Source organism: Vigna radiata, chromosome 5 (assembly GCF_000741045.1).
Source record: "Vigna radiata var. radiata cultivar VC1973A chromosome 5, Vradiata_ver6, whole genome shotgun sequence".
NCBI lineage: Eukaryota > Viridiplantae > Streptophyta > Magnoliopsida > Fabales > Fabaceae > Vigna > Vigna radiata.
Window position 1 is genome coordinate 19,917,096 of NC_028355.1, and position 16,437 is coordinate 19,933,532.

A 16,437-nucleotide genomic window follows, 5' to 3' on the forward strand; every position below is an offset into this window, starting at 1 on the left:
GAGTGTAAAAAAAGGATCTATTGTTGTTTTTAGTTTTTGCAAGGTGCAGGTGCTTCGATTAACATAAACAAGGAAATTTGGGAACTGTACTTTAATGAGCTGCTTCCAAAGTTCGTTAAATGCGGTGATGATGGCAACTATGCACAAACTGCTTTTGCCGATCTTACGTTGTTACAGGTGAAATTTCTTCTGTGGTCTTTTTTGAGTATATTAATGGGTGATGTTTTGAAAAACAGTATTTTATAAGCAGTTTCAAATTTTATTTTATTGAATGGTTTTCTCGGTTGTGACTTACCACACTATTTATTTTATTCCATAAAATATCTGCAGGCCATCTCGAAAAGAATTCATTATGGAAAATTTTTTGCTGAGATCAGATTTAGAAGAATTCATACAATCATCGAGCCTTATATTCGTGCCAAGGTATATATAATATTTTCATTCTTAACAATTCTAGTGGCCATAGCCACTAAAAAGAGAGTTTCTTGATGCTGTTATTAAGTATCATGAAGAAGTCATGAAGATACTTATTTAGAATTATATATATTAATAATACTTCAACAGGTAACCAACAACAAATCTTATTAAAAAATAAATTTTAAATGATTTAAATATAATAAAAAGAAAAATAAATTTTAAATTTAACTTATTCTTAAAAATTCAGTTTGAAAAATAAAATTTGTATCTAATCACATATTATAAATTTTTGTTATTTTTTTGTCCTCTTTAACAATACCAATAATAATTTTATTACTAAGCTTTACATCAGTTAAGGTTCCGGTCTTGTTATAATCTGTATTTTGCAGAACAGGAGAGAATTGATGAGAATGGCAACAATTGATAGGATTGAAAATATGGTGGTGAGGAGGGTTGAAGCGAAGGTCATGGTGTTTGGGCGGGAAGTGAGCCAAGAACATGATTTCAAGGGAAGGGTTTCTATCTTATACGAGAAATGGTTAATTCCACTCACAAAAAAGGTTGAAGTCGAATACTTACTAAAACGTCTCGATTGAAACCATCACAACAACCATCAAATTAATAAATTAATTTCATGTCAGTGTTAATTTAAATTTATTAGTTTCTTATTTGATTGTTAATTGCCAAATTCTTATAGAAGTCTTCTAGAAAGTTTTGCATACATTTAGACTATGCAAAGAAGTGTTGATAATTTTATTTTTGCAGACCATTTAATAAAAAACAATATTTTGTTTGATTTTATCATTTTTTAATTTTGCAGACCATTTTTTTAATTAGTATACACATAATATAAAATTGGAAATAATAAGGAGAGTAGGCATGCCTCATAAAATGTGAATACTAATTATTATTAAAAAAATATAGTTTATTACCTTTTTTAAATTTTACTACACGTGTATAGGTTAAAGATCGAATTTCTAAAATATATAAAGCATTTTAAAACGTAAAAAAAAAACATAGTATAATGCTCTTTTAATTAATTGTAATTTATAGCACATTTTTGTGTAAAATCTAATTTAATGATGATAGAAAACTTTCCAACAAACAATGAACTACCAAAAATGACTAGACTCACAAAAGAAGATTAATCAATAATATAGACACTTGTTAAACAAAATTAGAAAAGGTTTTATAAACAAAAATAAGTAAGTAGTGAAACAAAGTAATATATAAAAAGAAAAGTTAGTAGATTTATCAAATATTCGTATCCTCTAGTATTTTAATTAGATTTAAAATAATTTATGATTTGGTCTCCTTATTTCTAAATGTAATAAATTTAATTTTTTTACTATGTAAAATTTTATGTGATGTAGCAAACAAATTTCGCTGTGACATATTTACACGTACTTATTTTTCTTCAAAATGAAATTATAAGAGTTTCCTCCATCTTTCATTGGATAAATAATCAACATCTCTAATATCTCTCTTTCATGATGTGTTTCTCTTTCACTCGAAATATTTTGTTGCCACTGCTACACCTTTCTTCTCCCCTCTTTTGTACTTTGATGTAATTCTTTTCTCTTTGTAAAATTAATTTAATCAACGTTCCTAACTCTGATGTTGGTATTGCATAATTGCTTGATCTATTGAAAGCTAAAATACATGTTAAGAACATTAACTTGAGCCAGTAAATAGGTATATATGGTCCTTCTTAATGGGAGGAGTTAACTTATAAAGTAGGTTGGAAGCAACAATTAAAAGTTGTATGAAGTAGGAATGGTGAAAAGGAAAACTTGAAGATACACTTAGTAGAGCCAGATAAAGGAGCAATAGAGAGGGTGATGATTCCACGTCAAATTTTTAATTAATTACCCTCAATTAACCCCAAATTCAATTTTTAATTTAAACCTAATTTTATTAAATTCCACGTCACAATTAATTATTTTTTTTAAAACACACAACAGTGCCAACACAGCCAAAACGTTACACCTCAGCAAATATTAGCCACCTGGCAGCTGTGCCGTTAAAAAAGTTAACGCCGTTAGCAAAAAGGACCACTTTGAACAGTTTTTGCATAAGGTAGGAACTTGAGTGAACTTTTGAAAAAAGGAAGGACCACTTTGAACAAACCCTACCAAAGGAGGGACCAAAATAGGTATTAAACCTAATAAAAAAAAATGGATTTATCGACGGCTGGTATTAGGATTGGTGTTAACTCATTGGTAAGCGTATCAAATTGTTCTAAGTAATAAACCAGTAAGATCAGATATCGTATCCCAAGAGACTCGGTTAACACTTTACTATTGTATAATTATCTAACTAACTTAGGCTAACGAATGATTCCATTTAATATGAATTGGTGCAATGAACATAAACATAATGCAAAAGTAAAATATTGAACTTCTTGTGGTCAAAACACTAAGAGATGGAATGATTAGAAATGATATGGAATGGAGATGTTGGAGAATGATTTCAACTATTACACTCTTATGCAAATGCACATAAGTACTTCTTCATTATAATACTTTTTCAACCTACTAAGTTACTCAAACTCAATCCCTTGGTGAGAGAGCCTAGACTTACTCATTAAATCCCGATCCCTTGGCAACCTAACAAGTTCATCTGCATTAATAAAAGAGGTTTAAGACAACTAAGAGTCCAAGCTCTATCCCTAGACACAATTTCCCTTAGGTGTTTAGTCTAGTTCAAGGTTAACCCAACATTTAAGCAAACCCTAGAATCATGCTATGGTTGATCAAGTCACAACAAGCTTTAAGCAAGGGAAATAAACACTAGCAAATAATGAAAGAAGAATATATTCATTCATAACAAGTGCATTTACAATAGAGTTTCATAGTTTACATCATTCCCCAACAAAGAGAACTTAGCTCTCCATAGTCATGGAGAACTTGAGCTTACAATGGAAGAAAATGGAAGAGATGGAGACCAAAGGAGGAAGGATGGAGAGTTCCCACAGCTCAAAACCAGCTCCTAGAGGTCCAAAATGGTGTTTTCGAGCTTCAACCGCCAAGAAGATGGCACCCTCGTTGCATGTGAGCCTTTTATAGGTCTAGGGTGCCAAGTCAGCAAAAGGTCGTGCCCAACCCCCTTTTCTGGGGCGCCCAGGCGCCAAAATTAAATGTAAGCACAACAGAAAAGGGCGCCCAACCCCCTTTAGGGGCGCCTAGGTGCCATATTTTAAGGTGAAAACAGCATGAAAAGGCGCCCAGGCGCCATATTTAAGGTGGAAACAGCAGAAAAGGGTGTCTAGCCCCCTTCTGGGGCGCCCAGGCGTGGCGTCTACAGTGAACTTCAAGAATTCTTGCCTCTTTTTAGCTTTTCCTGGGCTATCACTCTTGGTAGTTAAGACTCTGTTCCAAAACGCACAAAGTTCCTACAAAACTTGAGAAATTAGTGATGAAAACTTCTATATGAAACCTAGCTAAACCTATTCACAAAGTTAGATAAAAGAGAGGATTAAACATGTTTCATGCTTCAAGAGAGTTGATATGGTAAGAAAATTGCACCATATATAATGGTAAGAATTACCGTTATCAGTTGGCAAAAAGGAGAAAATCTAGTAGGCTAGCCCGCCAGCCTGTCCAAACAAGGTGAGTCGGGACAACATTTTTGTTCCGAGAGCTCGAACCAACCCAGCCCACCAAGTCCAATATGTTAGCCCTGTGGATTAATTGGGTTAGCCTATCATCCTGATCGAGGTACGGTAAATCTTAGCCGAAGTGTGATATAGCTCGATTGAGATGTGAAAGGGCTTGGTTGAGGTTTGATAGAGTTAGGTCGATGTTTGATAGAGCTCGATCAAGGTTTGAGAGACCTCAACAGAGGTTTGATAGAGCTTGACAGAGGTCTGAAAGACCTGGACTGGGGTCTAATAAAGTTCGATCGATGTTTGATAGAGTTCGGTTAATGTCTAATACAGCTCCTCCAGGTATGATACAACTTGACTGAGCTTTGATAATGCTCAACCAAGGTCTCAACTTAGTCGAGGTCAACTCGCTAGTCTGGCAGCCCAATTGTTGGGCGAGCCAGGTTGTAAAAGTCAACTCATTCTTAAGTGGTACGCTGACCAGCCTGATCCGTTTTTGGTGGGCCTAAGTTAGGCCAGGAAAAACGAACTGGGTTCAATGAGTTGGGTTGGCTTGTTTTACAAATCCTAGTTGGTATTCATCGAAAATTGCAAATATTTGTCAATAGTGGGCTATTTTTCGACGGATTATTGACAGGTGAAAATTTGTTGTTAAAAGTGTTGTGGGTAACATATATCAGCGGATTTCGCCTGTCTGTTGTTGTTGGGAATCAAATATGTTTGTTATTGTGTTGGTCATGTTATCACTAGGAGACATGATAATGTGTTGGTTAGTCGATTCGATTGATGTTGAGAGGCAAGTATGTTTGTTATTGGGTTGATTCGGTTGTCGTTGGTAGACGTGATAGTGTGTTGGCTCATCGATCCATTTGGTGTTGGGAAACAAGTATTTTTGTTATTGCGTTGATCCGGTTCTCGATTGGAGGCATGATAGTGTGTTGGTTCGTTAGTCCGGTTGGTGTTAGGAGGCAAATATGGTTGTTATTGTGTCAGTCTGGTTGTCGTTGGGAAGAATGATATTGTATTGGCTGGTCGGTCTAATTGGTATTGAGAGTGAAGTATGTTTGTTATTGCGTGAGTCCGATTATCGTTGGAATACGTGATAATGTGTTGGATTTTCGTTCGGTTTGTGTTGAGAAGAGAATGCGTTTGTTATTGTGTCGGTATAGTTCTCACTAAGAGGCATGATAGTGTGTTTTGAAACCGGATTGAAGTTTTATCTACGAATAGTTTTAACTTCATTTATAATAAATAAATAACTTTTTTAAGAAAAAAAATATCACGAGTAATGGTATCAAATGTTGTTTCCTTTAAATTAATGGATATTTTATAAATTATACGTGATATCCTAAAAGGGATGTTACACTCTCTTTGTAAATTAATGTTGTTGTCAGTGTCATTTGATTAAGACTATTGTTAACACTTTATTTTTTTTTATAAATAAGTAGAAATAGATTAGATTTTAGTTAAGGTATTAAAATAGGATTATTTTTTAAAAGATGTACTTTATTTTGTATTTTTAGATACTTAAAATGTCTTCAAATAATGTATCTCTTGCACTTGAAAAAAAAAATCAGAGTGAAAATACAATTTTATTTTCTTTTTGCTTAGATAGGGCTCTAATTGTGCATATTTGACTTTTAACCCCTCTCTTAAGTCTCTTAGAATGGTTCATTGTCAAATAAGAGAAACCGCCCTGTGCTGGAAGAAGAGAAGGCGCGGGCAAAGAGAAAAAATTTGATTGTTTCCCCAATTTCAGGACTGAACGAAGGCTTGAGACTAACCTAAGATTGAAAGGTTAGAAAAGTAAGAGGAAAGTGAGAAACGGAATTTGTTTGGTTATAATTGCTCAAATTCTTGGTAGAGTATACAGATTAAAGAAAAGGTTAATGTATTTTTAACTATCCTAATGTATTTTTAACAATTGCTCATATTAGAAGATAAACATTTTTCTTAACTGACATGCATAAGCGTGAAGGGCTCTTTCTTTTACTGGATACAACAAACAAACTATGGAAAAAGACAATAAGATATGATACATTAAATACAGTAATTGTAATAGGTTATTCAGATCGAGATTCAAATTATTAACTCTAGATTAGTTGTTTGATTGTATTTCAATTGGTTGTGATAGATGAAGTTGTTGAGGATATTTTTGGCCATAAGAGAATAATTATGATTCTAAACTTTTTGAAGATGTTGAAAGTCACCAACCATGGTTCTATTATATAATTTATGCAATTTTATATTAATTTTCAAGTGACATGGATTTCCAAGTATTGTGTCCTTCAGGTTCTATAATTTCAATTCGTAGCTTGCAATGTCCAAGAACAATCCAATTGCATCCAAGATTTTTCACTTTGTGTCATAATAACATGTGTATTTGCTTACTCGAATTAAAGAATTACATGTGAATCTGAAAAGGCGATGACAAGTGAGCACTTTATTTCTTTTTGTTTTGTTGACAGCGAGTTATTATTAGAGTTATTATTAGTATGAAAGTGATGTGTTTCTTCTGTTTTTAAAAATTTTTATTTTGCCTTTGGCTTGGTTTTGTGATTCAATCTTTTAAGCTTTTGTTATTCTGCACTGGATAAAACGGTTTCGAAGGCGGATACATTGTGAATTATCCAGTAAGTTTTTAACACTCTGAAAACAGCTCTTTTATTCATTTGTAAATCGCACATTGTCTTGAAGGTTTTTTTTAAGGTTCTTCCAAAATTGTGAGAGATGGATTGATGGGATAATTTCTTGAACTTGTTAACAGGGCATATGTTATTTGGTACTTATCTATGAATGCACATGATAACATTAGAATTTTCTGAATGTAGAATCTTCCAACTCTGCTAGATCTTATACCAGTTGTTCACTTTTAGTTGCAGCGTCTCAATTGGGATCCTAAGAACTTTTTCACAACATCATTTCTCGGTGTAATTGAACAAAATACAAAAGAGGGTTTCAGAAATATAATAGACAAACCGTGTCCAGGAATACATTTGATATACTTAATCCACAATTTTGTGAAAAGATGATACGTGAGGTATTACATATTTTGCTTTTCTTCTCAATCATATATTCATTTCTTCTGTTCTATATTATATTCTATGTTATGTTCTTATTAATTTCTTATTGCTTTTGTAGATTACTTTTTAAGATGGGCCGATGATCTCAAAATCAAAACCAGGCGACCAAATATATTGCATGAACATAGTGTTGTTCTTCATGATATTGGCCTGGAACCAATTCTTCACATATTTAGGAAAGAATACGTTTAACTCGAGGTAAATTTTTTCTCTTCTTAATAAGAATGAATTAGAAAATTGTGACTGAGATGAAGAACTAATATAATGGTGTGGACTCACTTTTGCAATTTAAATTATATTTTGTAGTTTTCTACGGTGAATCTGGTGGATCAACGCTGGATTTTCACTATGCTTTTGTTGTTGACTATGGACTCTCACTTTTCAATTTGAATTATGTTTTGTCTATACCGTGACTTCAATATTTTCCGATGAGTTTCCATTTGTAACTAGGTTAATATGTTATTATATTTTTTTTATACTAAAAAGAAAGGTTTATGGATTGACCTAAACCCATAAGAATTTGGAATATTTGATTATGAGACTTTTTTAATAAAAGATGTTTTTGGTCTTAACCTGGACTAAAACAACGTCCTATAATATCTATCCACTTTTATATGTATATACCTCTCTTTTTTCTTTAAAATTTTGGTTTAGCCCTCTACAGTTAACAATAATGGTTTGGAGAATTGTCTTAAATAGGTTTTGGGATTACCAATAGTAGAATAGAAATTGAAGTGAACTAAAATTATTTTCCATTATTACACCAGATGTGTGAGCACTGAGCACTATTTATTCTTCTTATGTAAAGATATAAGTTGGGAACTGGAAGGTACTGAAATCTGTTTGATGTAACAAAACTCTAGCTTTTGACTCCCTGCAGCTTTTAGTAGATGGTCTCATCTATGGTAGGTTTTGATATCCATCTTGTTTTCATTATGTTGTAATATTTGTCATTTAATTATAAAAGCTTAGATTTTTATTAAAATATTCTGAAATAGTTGAGGCAGTGCTGTAATAAGTTTACATTATATCACAAAATTAATCTTCTAAATTTTTTTATATTTTAATTTTTAATTTAAAAAATGTATTAGGTTTGCACCCGGCTTTAGCATTAATTTGGCAGGATAGGCGAGCTACACTAAAACAGATTGGTAGATTAAAATTTTCAACACAGATCCACAAATCACGATCCACTTTCTCACTCATATAAATTCATATAATTTTTATTTAATATAGTAATACATTTTTCTAATTTTACAATTATTAAAGTAATAAATAAAAATAAAAATGGGTCACAACAACCANCATATATTATTGTATATAAACAAGTAAAACATTATATTATTGTTATTATCTTTCTAACTTAACGTAGAAACGGTTATTAAGTTGTTAAACTTATTAATATTGTTTTGTATTTTGTTAATATAATTTATTTTTACAACAGATTGTATGGAGCCCAAAAAATCCAATACACATAAAATTGAAGAGTCTTATAAAGAAGGATCTCTCTCCTTATTTTAGTCATCAAGAGGCTATCAGTGGCTAGGTGAACTTTGTGGCTTGTTCAGATGGATCCGATAAAATTCCGGTAAGAACAAACAAACATGCTTTGCTTTTCCTTTTCAAGAATAAGTTATTGATTGAAGAAATTCTCTATAAAGGAAAACATTTTCTGACTGCTCTGATAATGAAATCTCTTGTTGGCAAGTTGTAAGGAGTGTCACAAAAGGGTGGAAGCACAGTACACACTAGATTCAGTAAGAGCGTCATTGGCTAGACAAGAAGACACCATCATATTTGCTTTGATTGAAAGAGCCAAGTTTCCTTTGAATAACTTTGGCCACAATCGGCTTTTCGGTTCAGACGAATATATCGGTTCAATGATTAACGGCCTCGTTCTCAAAACAGAGGCAGTTCAATCCAAGGTACTTTTGCTTCACCTTAATCTGGTTTTTTTAATAACTTTATAAAGCCTTGTCAAATAATTATTATTTATAAGATTTAATTAAATTTAAATTTTAAACAAGATATTTTGTTTTTGTTCTAATTTGATGGTGTTGCAGGCAGGTAGATACATTAATCCTGAAGAAAATCCGTTCTTCCCAGAAAATTTACCACCCTCGGCTGCACCAGATTACCCCTTTTCAGAGGTAATTAATTTCGAAAACTGTTGGAGGATTTGCTATTACTTAATAAGTGGAAAAAAGGATCCATTGTTGTTTTTAGTTTTTGCAAGGTGCAGGTGCTTCGATTAACATAAACAAGGAAATTTGGGAAGTGTACTTTCATGAGCTGATTCCAATGTTCATTAAATGTGGTGATGATGGCAACCATGCACAAAGTGTTTTAGCCGATCTTACGTTGTTGCAGGTGAAATTTCTTGTGTGAGGTCTTTTTGAGTATGTTAATGGGTGATGTTATGCAGAACAGTATTTTATAAACAGTTTCAAATTTTATTTTATTAAATGTTTTTGTCGGTTGTGACTTGTAATACTGTTTACTGCAGGCCATCTCGAGAAGGATTCACTATGGAAAATTTGTTGCTGAGGTCAAATTTAGAGAATCTCCTAAAATCTACGAGCCTTTAATTCGTGCCAAGGTATATATAAGGTTTTCATTCTTAACAACTGTAGTGGCCATAGCCACTGAAAAGAAAGTTTCTTGATGCTATTAAGTGTTCTTTATTTTCAAAGATCATCCGTTAGGGTTAGGGTTTTATTATAATATGTATTTTGCAGGACAGCGAAGGATTGATGGATGAATTGAGTTCTGAGAGTGTTGAAGAGAGGGTGGTGAAGAGGGTTGAAAGGAAGGCCACGGTATTTGGGCAGGAAGTGAGCCTTGAATATGATGTCTCGGGAGATACATACATGATTAATTCAGTGGCTTCTAAGTTGTACAAGAAATATTTAATTCCACTCACAAAAAAAGTTCAAGTCGAATACTTACTAAAACGCCTCGATTGAAGCCATCACAACACCATCAAATTAATAAATTAATGTCATCTTATTATTGTTAATTTAAATTTATTAGTTTCTTATTTGGATGTTATAATTGCCAAATTCTTATGCAAGTCAATTCAGAAAATAATGTTATCTAACTTCCTGCAGACCATTTAATAAAAAACAATATTTTGTTTGAGTTTATTTTATTTTCTATCATTTTATTCTACATTGTACACATAATATATAATTGGAAATAATAAGGAGAGTAGGCATGCCTCTTAAAATGTGAATACTAATTATTATTAAAAAAATATAGTTTATTACCTCTTTTAACGTTTACTACACGTGTATAGGTTAAAGAACGAATTTCTAAAATATATAAAGTATTTTAAAATGTAAAAAAAAAAACATAACACTTTTAATTAATTGTAATTTATAACACATTTTGTTTAAAGTCTAATTTAATGGATAGAAAATTTCAACAAACAATGAACTACCCAAAATGGCTAGACAATGAATTAGATTTATCAAATATACGTATCCTGTAGTATTTTAATTAGATTTAAAATAATTTATAATTTTGGTTTTTTTATTTTCGAAAGTAATAGATTAAATTTCTTTATTCAACTATGATAAATTTTATCTAATATGTCATAGAACTGGAGATATCTATGTGTATATAAACCCTTTACCAGTCCTTCTTTCACTCAATGTGGGACTTTGTTTGCACTCCAACAGGTTTTGCTTATTCTTTTTCAAAATGAAACCATAACAATTTTCTCCATTTTTCTTTAAAGAGAAACCATTATCACGATCTCTATTATCTATGATATCTCTTTTTCATGTTCCTTTTTCACTCGAAATACTACACCATTCTCTTTTCTTTTCTTTTTTTTTTATGTAATTCTTTGTCTTTTGAAAAAGTAATTTAATCAACTTGGCTAGTAAATTATTCCTAATTGTGATGTTAGTATTATATAGTTGTTTGATACCTTAGAAGCTAAAATACATTAGTAATATTGATCCGAGCAAGTGAAAAGTAAGTACCTCTTATCCTTCTTAATGGGAGGAGTTAGTTTACAAAGTAGGTTGGAAGAAACAATTAAAAATAATGTAAAAGTAAAAATGACGAAAAGGAAAACATGTAGATAGAGTCACTGAATTAAAAAAGGAAGGATTAAAAAAAGGGTGATGGATTTTCCTCATAATGTAAACTTTGTTTTACTTCACGTAGAAGGTAGATCTTTTTTAGTTGTTTAGTATTGTGTTTAGTGTTGATGGAAGAGATGAATTTACCCGTATCAAAATGGTGTTTAATATTGTGTTTTAGCAGTGTTTGGTAATTTAGTTATGAAATTGTTGTTAAAACATAATGACAGGGAGTGCAGATGTAAAGATTATGTAGAAAGTTGGAGTCCATGTGCTGCCAAAGAAGCATGAATCAAAATTTTGTTGTTAAATACGTGACATTATAGAAATGAAAAAGAAAATCCAACGTTGTTTATAACATTGAAATCTTACCTGAGATCTTCAATTATTCCCTTAAATGGTGCTTCCATGTTTTTTCATAGCTGAAAACTATGCACAACAAAAATTAGATATACCAATTGACTACTTTTAGAAAACTGATTGCATTTGAAGATAACAAGTGTTATGTAACCCAATGAAATTTTGGGCTGGTGAAGTCAATCAACATGGATTTAAATAAGAAGAAAGGAGGAAATGAAACTTAGATAATAAAATCAAAGACACAACAAAACAATAAAGAAATGACAAAATTAAGGGAGTAAATTTTGTGCAGTTAGATCCCAATCAAGTCATTACTTCTATTGTTTCTTTGAGGTATGTGTCAACCAACACATTGAACCTTTCAAATATCAATTTGAGAATAATCTCCTTAATCAGTTGAGTGACAACATTAAGATGAAGCTTATCTGAAAAGCCCTTTTACTACCAAATACCGTTTCTAGATAACGAGGCTACTCTTGGTAGAAGTGAACTAAAATTATTTTCCATTACTAAACCATATGTGTGTGCACGGGGCCTTTTGAGAACGGGAAGGTAATGCAGTGAAATCTGTTTGATGTAACAAAACTCTAGCTTTGAGTAGAGAGTCTCATCTATGGTAGGTTTTGATATCCATCTTGTTTTCATTATATTGTAATATTTGTCATTTAATTATAAAAGCTTAGATTTTTACTAAAATATTCTGAAATAGTTGAGACAGTACTGTAATAAGTTTATTTTATATCACAAAATTAATCTCCTAAAATGCTTTGTTTCCACGAAATGATTTAGGGGAGAGTGGTTGAATGAATTTGAAGGTAAATTTTTTATTATTTATTTGAATGGATTTGGAAATAATTGAAAGTGAATTTGAAAGTAAAGTTTATAAGAATTAGTGTAGTATTTGATTGACATGGCATATTTAAAAATTTTGTTTAATTGGTAGAAATTAAAGATTATCAAAATGTTCTTAATTATTAAACTAATATAAAACGTTATTTGTTAATGTTATATTTAATTGTAAAAATATTTATAAAGAGTAAAAAATTAAAAATAATTATTAAAATCAATTTTTAAAAAGTAAAAAAGTTATAATTTAATAAAATGAATTTATTTTTAAATGTAGTATTTGTTTGTAATATAATTTATTATAAAAAAATATTAATTTATTTGTTATGAAATTGAGATGGATTAATTTTGAAAAAACAAATAATTAAACGAATTTATAATATTGTAAAAGAAGTTTAAATCAAATAATTAAAAGGAAAAACTTCTTTTAACAACACTTCTTTAACAATTTTTTGACAACGCATACGTGACAGCGTGTGATTGGTCTGTTTTAAATATTTTTTAAACATAAATTCAAATAGACCAATAAAATAATGACACCTGTCCCGTTATCAAAAAAGTTGTCAAAAAGTGTTGTTAAAATATCATTGTCCTAATTAAAAAGTCATCTTTACAAAACATAAAATGGTTATTTTAAAAAATACATCCGTAGCTCAGAAAAAAAAAGCCACGTGAAACACATATCATCTAGAATTTTATTCCAGTAACTGACACCACTATCACACATTCTTTCCTACACCTCCTCATCTATTGAAAAAACAAACGGATGTCAATATCAGGAATTTGAGTACTAAGCTCTTTCTTCTACTTATAAATAAACGAAAAACAGAAAATCAGAATATCAGTTCTTCAAACTCAAATCCTAACATTACAACAAAAAACCAATGTATCGATTTTTGTCTTGCATTCGCCATGGCCGAGGATCTTCCCCCGTATCTCTGGCCACTTCTAGATATTGCACACTGGTGTGAAGTGTATGAACCATGTGGAACCTACTCATGGTTCCCTCACCCTTTCTAGCATAGGTTTCCAAACTGAAACAGAAGCTGAGAACAGAAGCAAATCTAATAAGGTTAAGTCATTTGGTTCACCCAGTGAGAATCTCAAGAGCAAAGGAAAGCCCTTTGACACTAACGAGAAGAAGAAGAAAGCATTTAGGGTTGTAGAAAAACAACAAATGGAGTTTGCCCCTTTTGCTGCAAAGTCATTTTCAGAATTTGGGCTCCCACATGTGTTGATTGAGAGTCTAGAGGAGGAGGGTTTTATAGTTCCGACTGAAGCTCAATCTTCTGCAGTTCCCTTCATTCTGAACAATCGTGATGTCATAATTCAGTCTTACACCGGTTCAGGGAAGACACTAGCTTATCTGCTTCCTATTCTCTCGCTTGTTGGACCGCTGAGGGTGAAAGGTGATGATGGTGAAGAGTATGGGAAGAAGTTGGGAATCGAAGCAGCTGGCCGAACTGGTCGGCTTGGTAGGAATGGTATAGTGCTAAACATATGTGAAGAACCAGAAGTGTTTGTTGTGAAGAAATTGCAGAAGCAGCTGGGAATTCCAATTGCATCCTGTGATTTTTCAGAGGGGAAACTACTTGTCACTGAAGAAGAGAAAACATTAAGCACTTCCACAAGTTGAGGAGTTTTAAGTTATTTATCATTGATGCGGTTTCCATGTTCCATATTTAATAATTCTTCATATTGCTTCTTACCTATTGTACTTATTGACAACTTATACATGAGTGAACATTAGATAAGTAATAAGGGTAGCTGATATTTATTTCACATAAACCACTTATTGATTCAATTAGTTTTCTCTCTCTATTGGATATAGAGTTTTTGCCTTTGTGTTTATGAACAACCTGGTCACATATTACTTTGGAAAACATGATTTATATTAAATCAGTAGCATAACTTTTTGCAGAAAAAGGAAGATAAATCTGTTATGCATTATGATTGACCACAATTTCTGTTATTTGTAATACTGATTGCCATAACCAGAAATCTACTAACTAAAGGTTCAAACTAGAATATACTGATTGACCACAAATTCTGTTATTTCAATATGCTCTTTATGAAGTCTTATCTATCTGTTTTGGAAATACCATTCCAAGTAGAATTTTAAACATTTCCTAAGAACTCATTTCTTAAGGACAATTCTCATTATAGGATGTTTTTGAATGATAACGTGTTTGTTTTGGAAAAATGTCTGAATTAGTCTTTTTCGAAAGTATAATTTTTATAAGGAAGTTTCAAAAACTCCAAAGGGCATTATGTATATTATTCTTTATCAATGCAATTGATTTTATGGTTTTTCTTCCTCCACTTCCATGCCTTTTTCTTTCTCCCAGTAATATGCAAAATACCCAACATATTTTTAAATTTAAATGTTTTGAAAATAGAAATTAAAAGAAAAAACAATGCAAGGAAGCTTGATTTTTTGTTGTTGTAATATAAGGAGATGGTGTTTAATACACACAAACCCAATTACTCTCTACACACAAACCCAAATTAAATCAATACAAATTAAAAACTATAACTAATACAGCAGCAAACTTTCACCAACTCACACTGAGAGTCACTGTCCATTTGTTGCAACAAGAAATGGAAGTCAGACCTTTGCCCGAGTATTGGTGGTGGATCCACATCCATTTCTAATAGGCGGATGTTACTCATGGACCGAAACATCTCCTCTATCAAGAATGGTATGCTGAGTTTTGTAACAAGAATCAGTGCAATAGCTTGTCAGCAAATTGTGTTTCTATTGCCAGGGAGTGACTTTTGGATTTGAATGTGAAAAGGGGGATATCAAAATTGTTCTAGAAGGAATGAGCTATTATGTATGCTTATTAAGTCTTCCGTCATAATCACTCTCATTCTGCTAATGACCTGTAAAAGTCAGAAGCGGGAAAAAAGAATCGGAAGATCATTAACTACAATTTGTGGTAAGGTTATCTGATGCACGATAAAGTTGTGATACTGATTAATTTAATGTATGCCTGTTGTATCAATTCTTTTTGCATGTACTCCAGTTGGGATTTATGGGCCACTCAGTTGATTTGATGGTTAAAACAGAAATTGAAAACGAAGCAACAAACAATAGAAACCCATAAAAACAAGGAACAAAAATAAATGAAACATCTGGTAACAGTGTCTCCCTCTTTTCGTAATTGCATGTTCGATTGTGGAGATAGATCCAATTACCAAAACTTAAGTGGGTATTAGGGCAAAAAAACGAAATAAATGATAAAGACTCACACTGCTATATATGCACTCTAGGCCTGCCGATGTACACGTTCATGGACCTCTGCATCTTGTACACCTCGGTCACAGTTCACGGCGCGCCACCAAGCTTTCGCATCTCCGCATGGAGGAAACCAAACGAAGCCGTGGAACCGAATAATTGTCAGGGGAACCAAATCCCCTCGTACATGTGACAACAATATGAAGGGGAACTGAATACACGTTTGGGGAACCAAATACAACCATATGGAACCGAATACAAGCACAACTTCATTTCTTCAACTAACTAGAACCGAATACCGATTGTGGGAACCGAATAGAGCGCATTTCTTCTTCCATTGTAACCGCATACTCAACGTCGAACCAAGTACACCTCTTTACTCCTTCTTCAACCTCATCTTCATGGTTTTCATCTTCATCTTTAGCCATCAACCTTCATCATCTCCAACCAAACATTCCTCTAACCTGCAAAAAAAAAAAATAGCTTCAACATGCTTTGGAATGGATTATAAAACCCTTGGATTCGAAGATATTGTAATATTTGAACGTGGTATTTCCTCAAAGTATCAGGGCAAAGAAGACATTTCAACATAAATCATCCCAGATCTATACATCTCAACGGTGATCACAAAATTGGATAACTTCAAATCCACTCAAATCATTCCTCCAAAACTACTCAAAACGAACACAAAGTCTCCTGCAAATCATCGCTCACATTGCAATCCACTCAACTGAACACAGTGTTAGCATTAATTTGGCAGGATAGACGAACTACACTAAAACAGATTGG

At 32.2% G+C, this 16,437-nt stretch overlaps 2 protein-coding genes and 1 long non-coding RNA gene across 6 annotated transcripts in view; 2 read left to right on the plus strand and 1 right to left on the minus strand.

The window, feature by feature from the left end:
- LOC106759809 (chorismate mutase 2) overlaps positions 1–16,437 on the plus strand; it is a 30,664-nt gene that overhangs the window by 11,767 nt on the left and 2,460 nt on the right. The window contains exons 5-7 of one of the 4 annotated variants that reach the window (XM_014643152.2): positions 34–177; positions 331–423; positions 807–1,179. The exons of the other annotated variants lie outside the window; for them this stretch is intronic. Coding sequence (XP_014498638.1) covers positions 34–177; positions 331–423; positions 807–1,013 — 444 coding nt within the window. The 3' untranslated portion in view covers positions 1,014–1,179. Of the gene's footprint in view, positions 1–33; positions 178–330; positions 424–806; positions 1,180–16,437 lie in introns of those variants that run through there. 4 annotated transcript variants of the gene reach the window in all.
- Positions 8,648–10,151, plus strand: LOC106760428 (chorismate mutase 2). The gene is made up of 6 exons (XM_014643858.2): positions 8,648–8,695; positions 8,816–9,032; positions 9,171–9,257; positions 9,334–9,477; positions 9,614–9,706; positions 9,846–10,151. The coding sequence occupies exons 1-6, from the start codon at positions 8,676–8,678 to the stop codon at positions 10,071–10,073; spliced, it is 789 nt and encodes a 262-aa protein (XP_014499344.1). The 5' UTR covers positions 8,648–8,675; the 3' UTR covers positions 10,074–10,151.
- On the minus strand, positions 13,004–16,431 carry LOC111241675. The gene is made up of 3 exons (XR_002667897.1): positions 15,663–16,431; positions 14,975–15,293; positions 13,004–13,973 (listed from the first exon to the last, which is right to left on the minus strand). It is a non-coding gene; the product is annotated as an uncharacterized LOC111241675 (long non-coding RNA).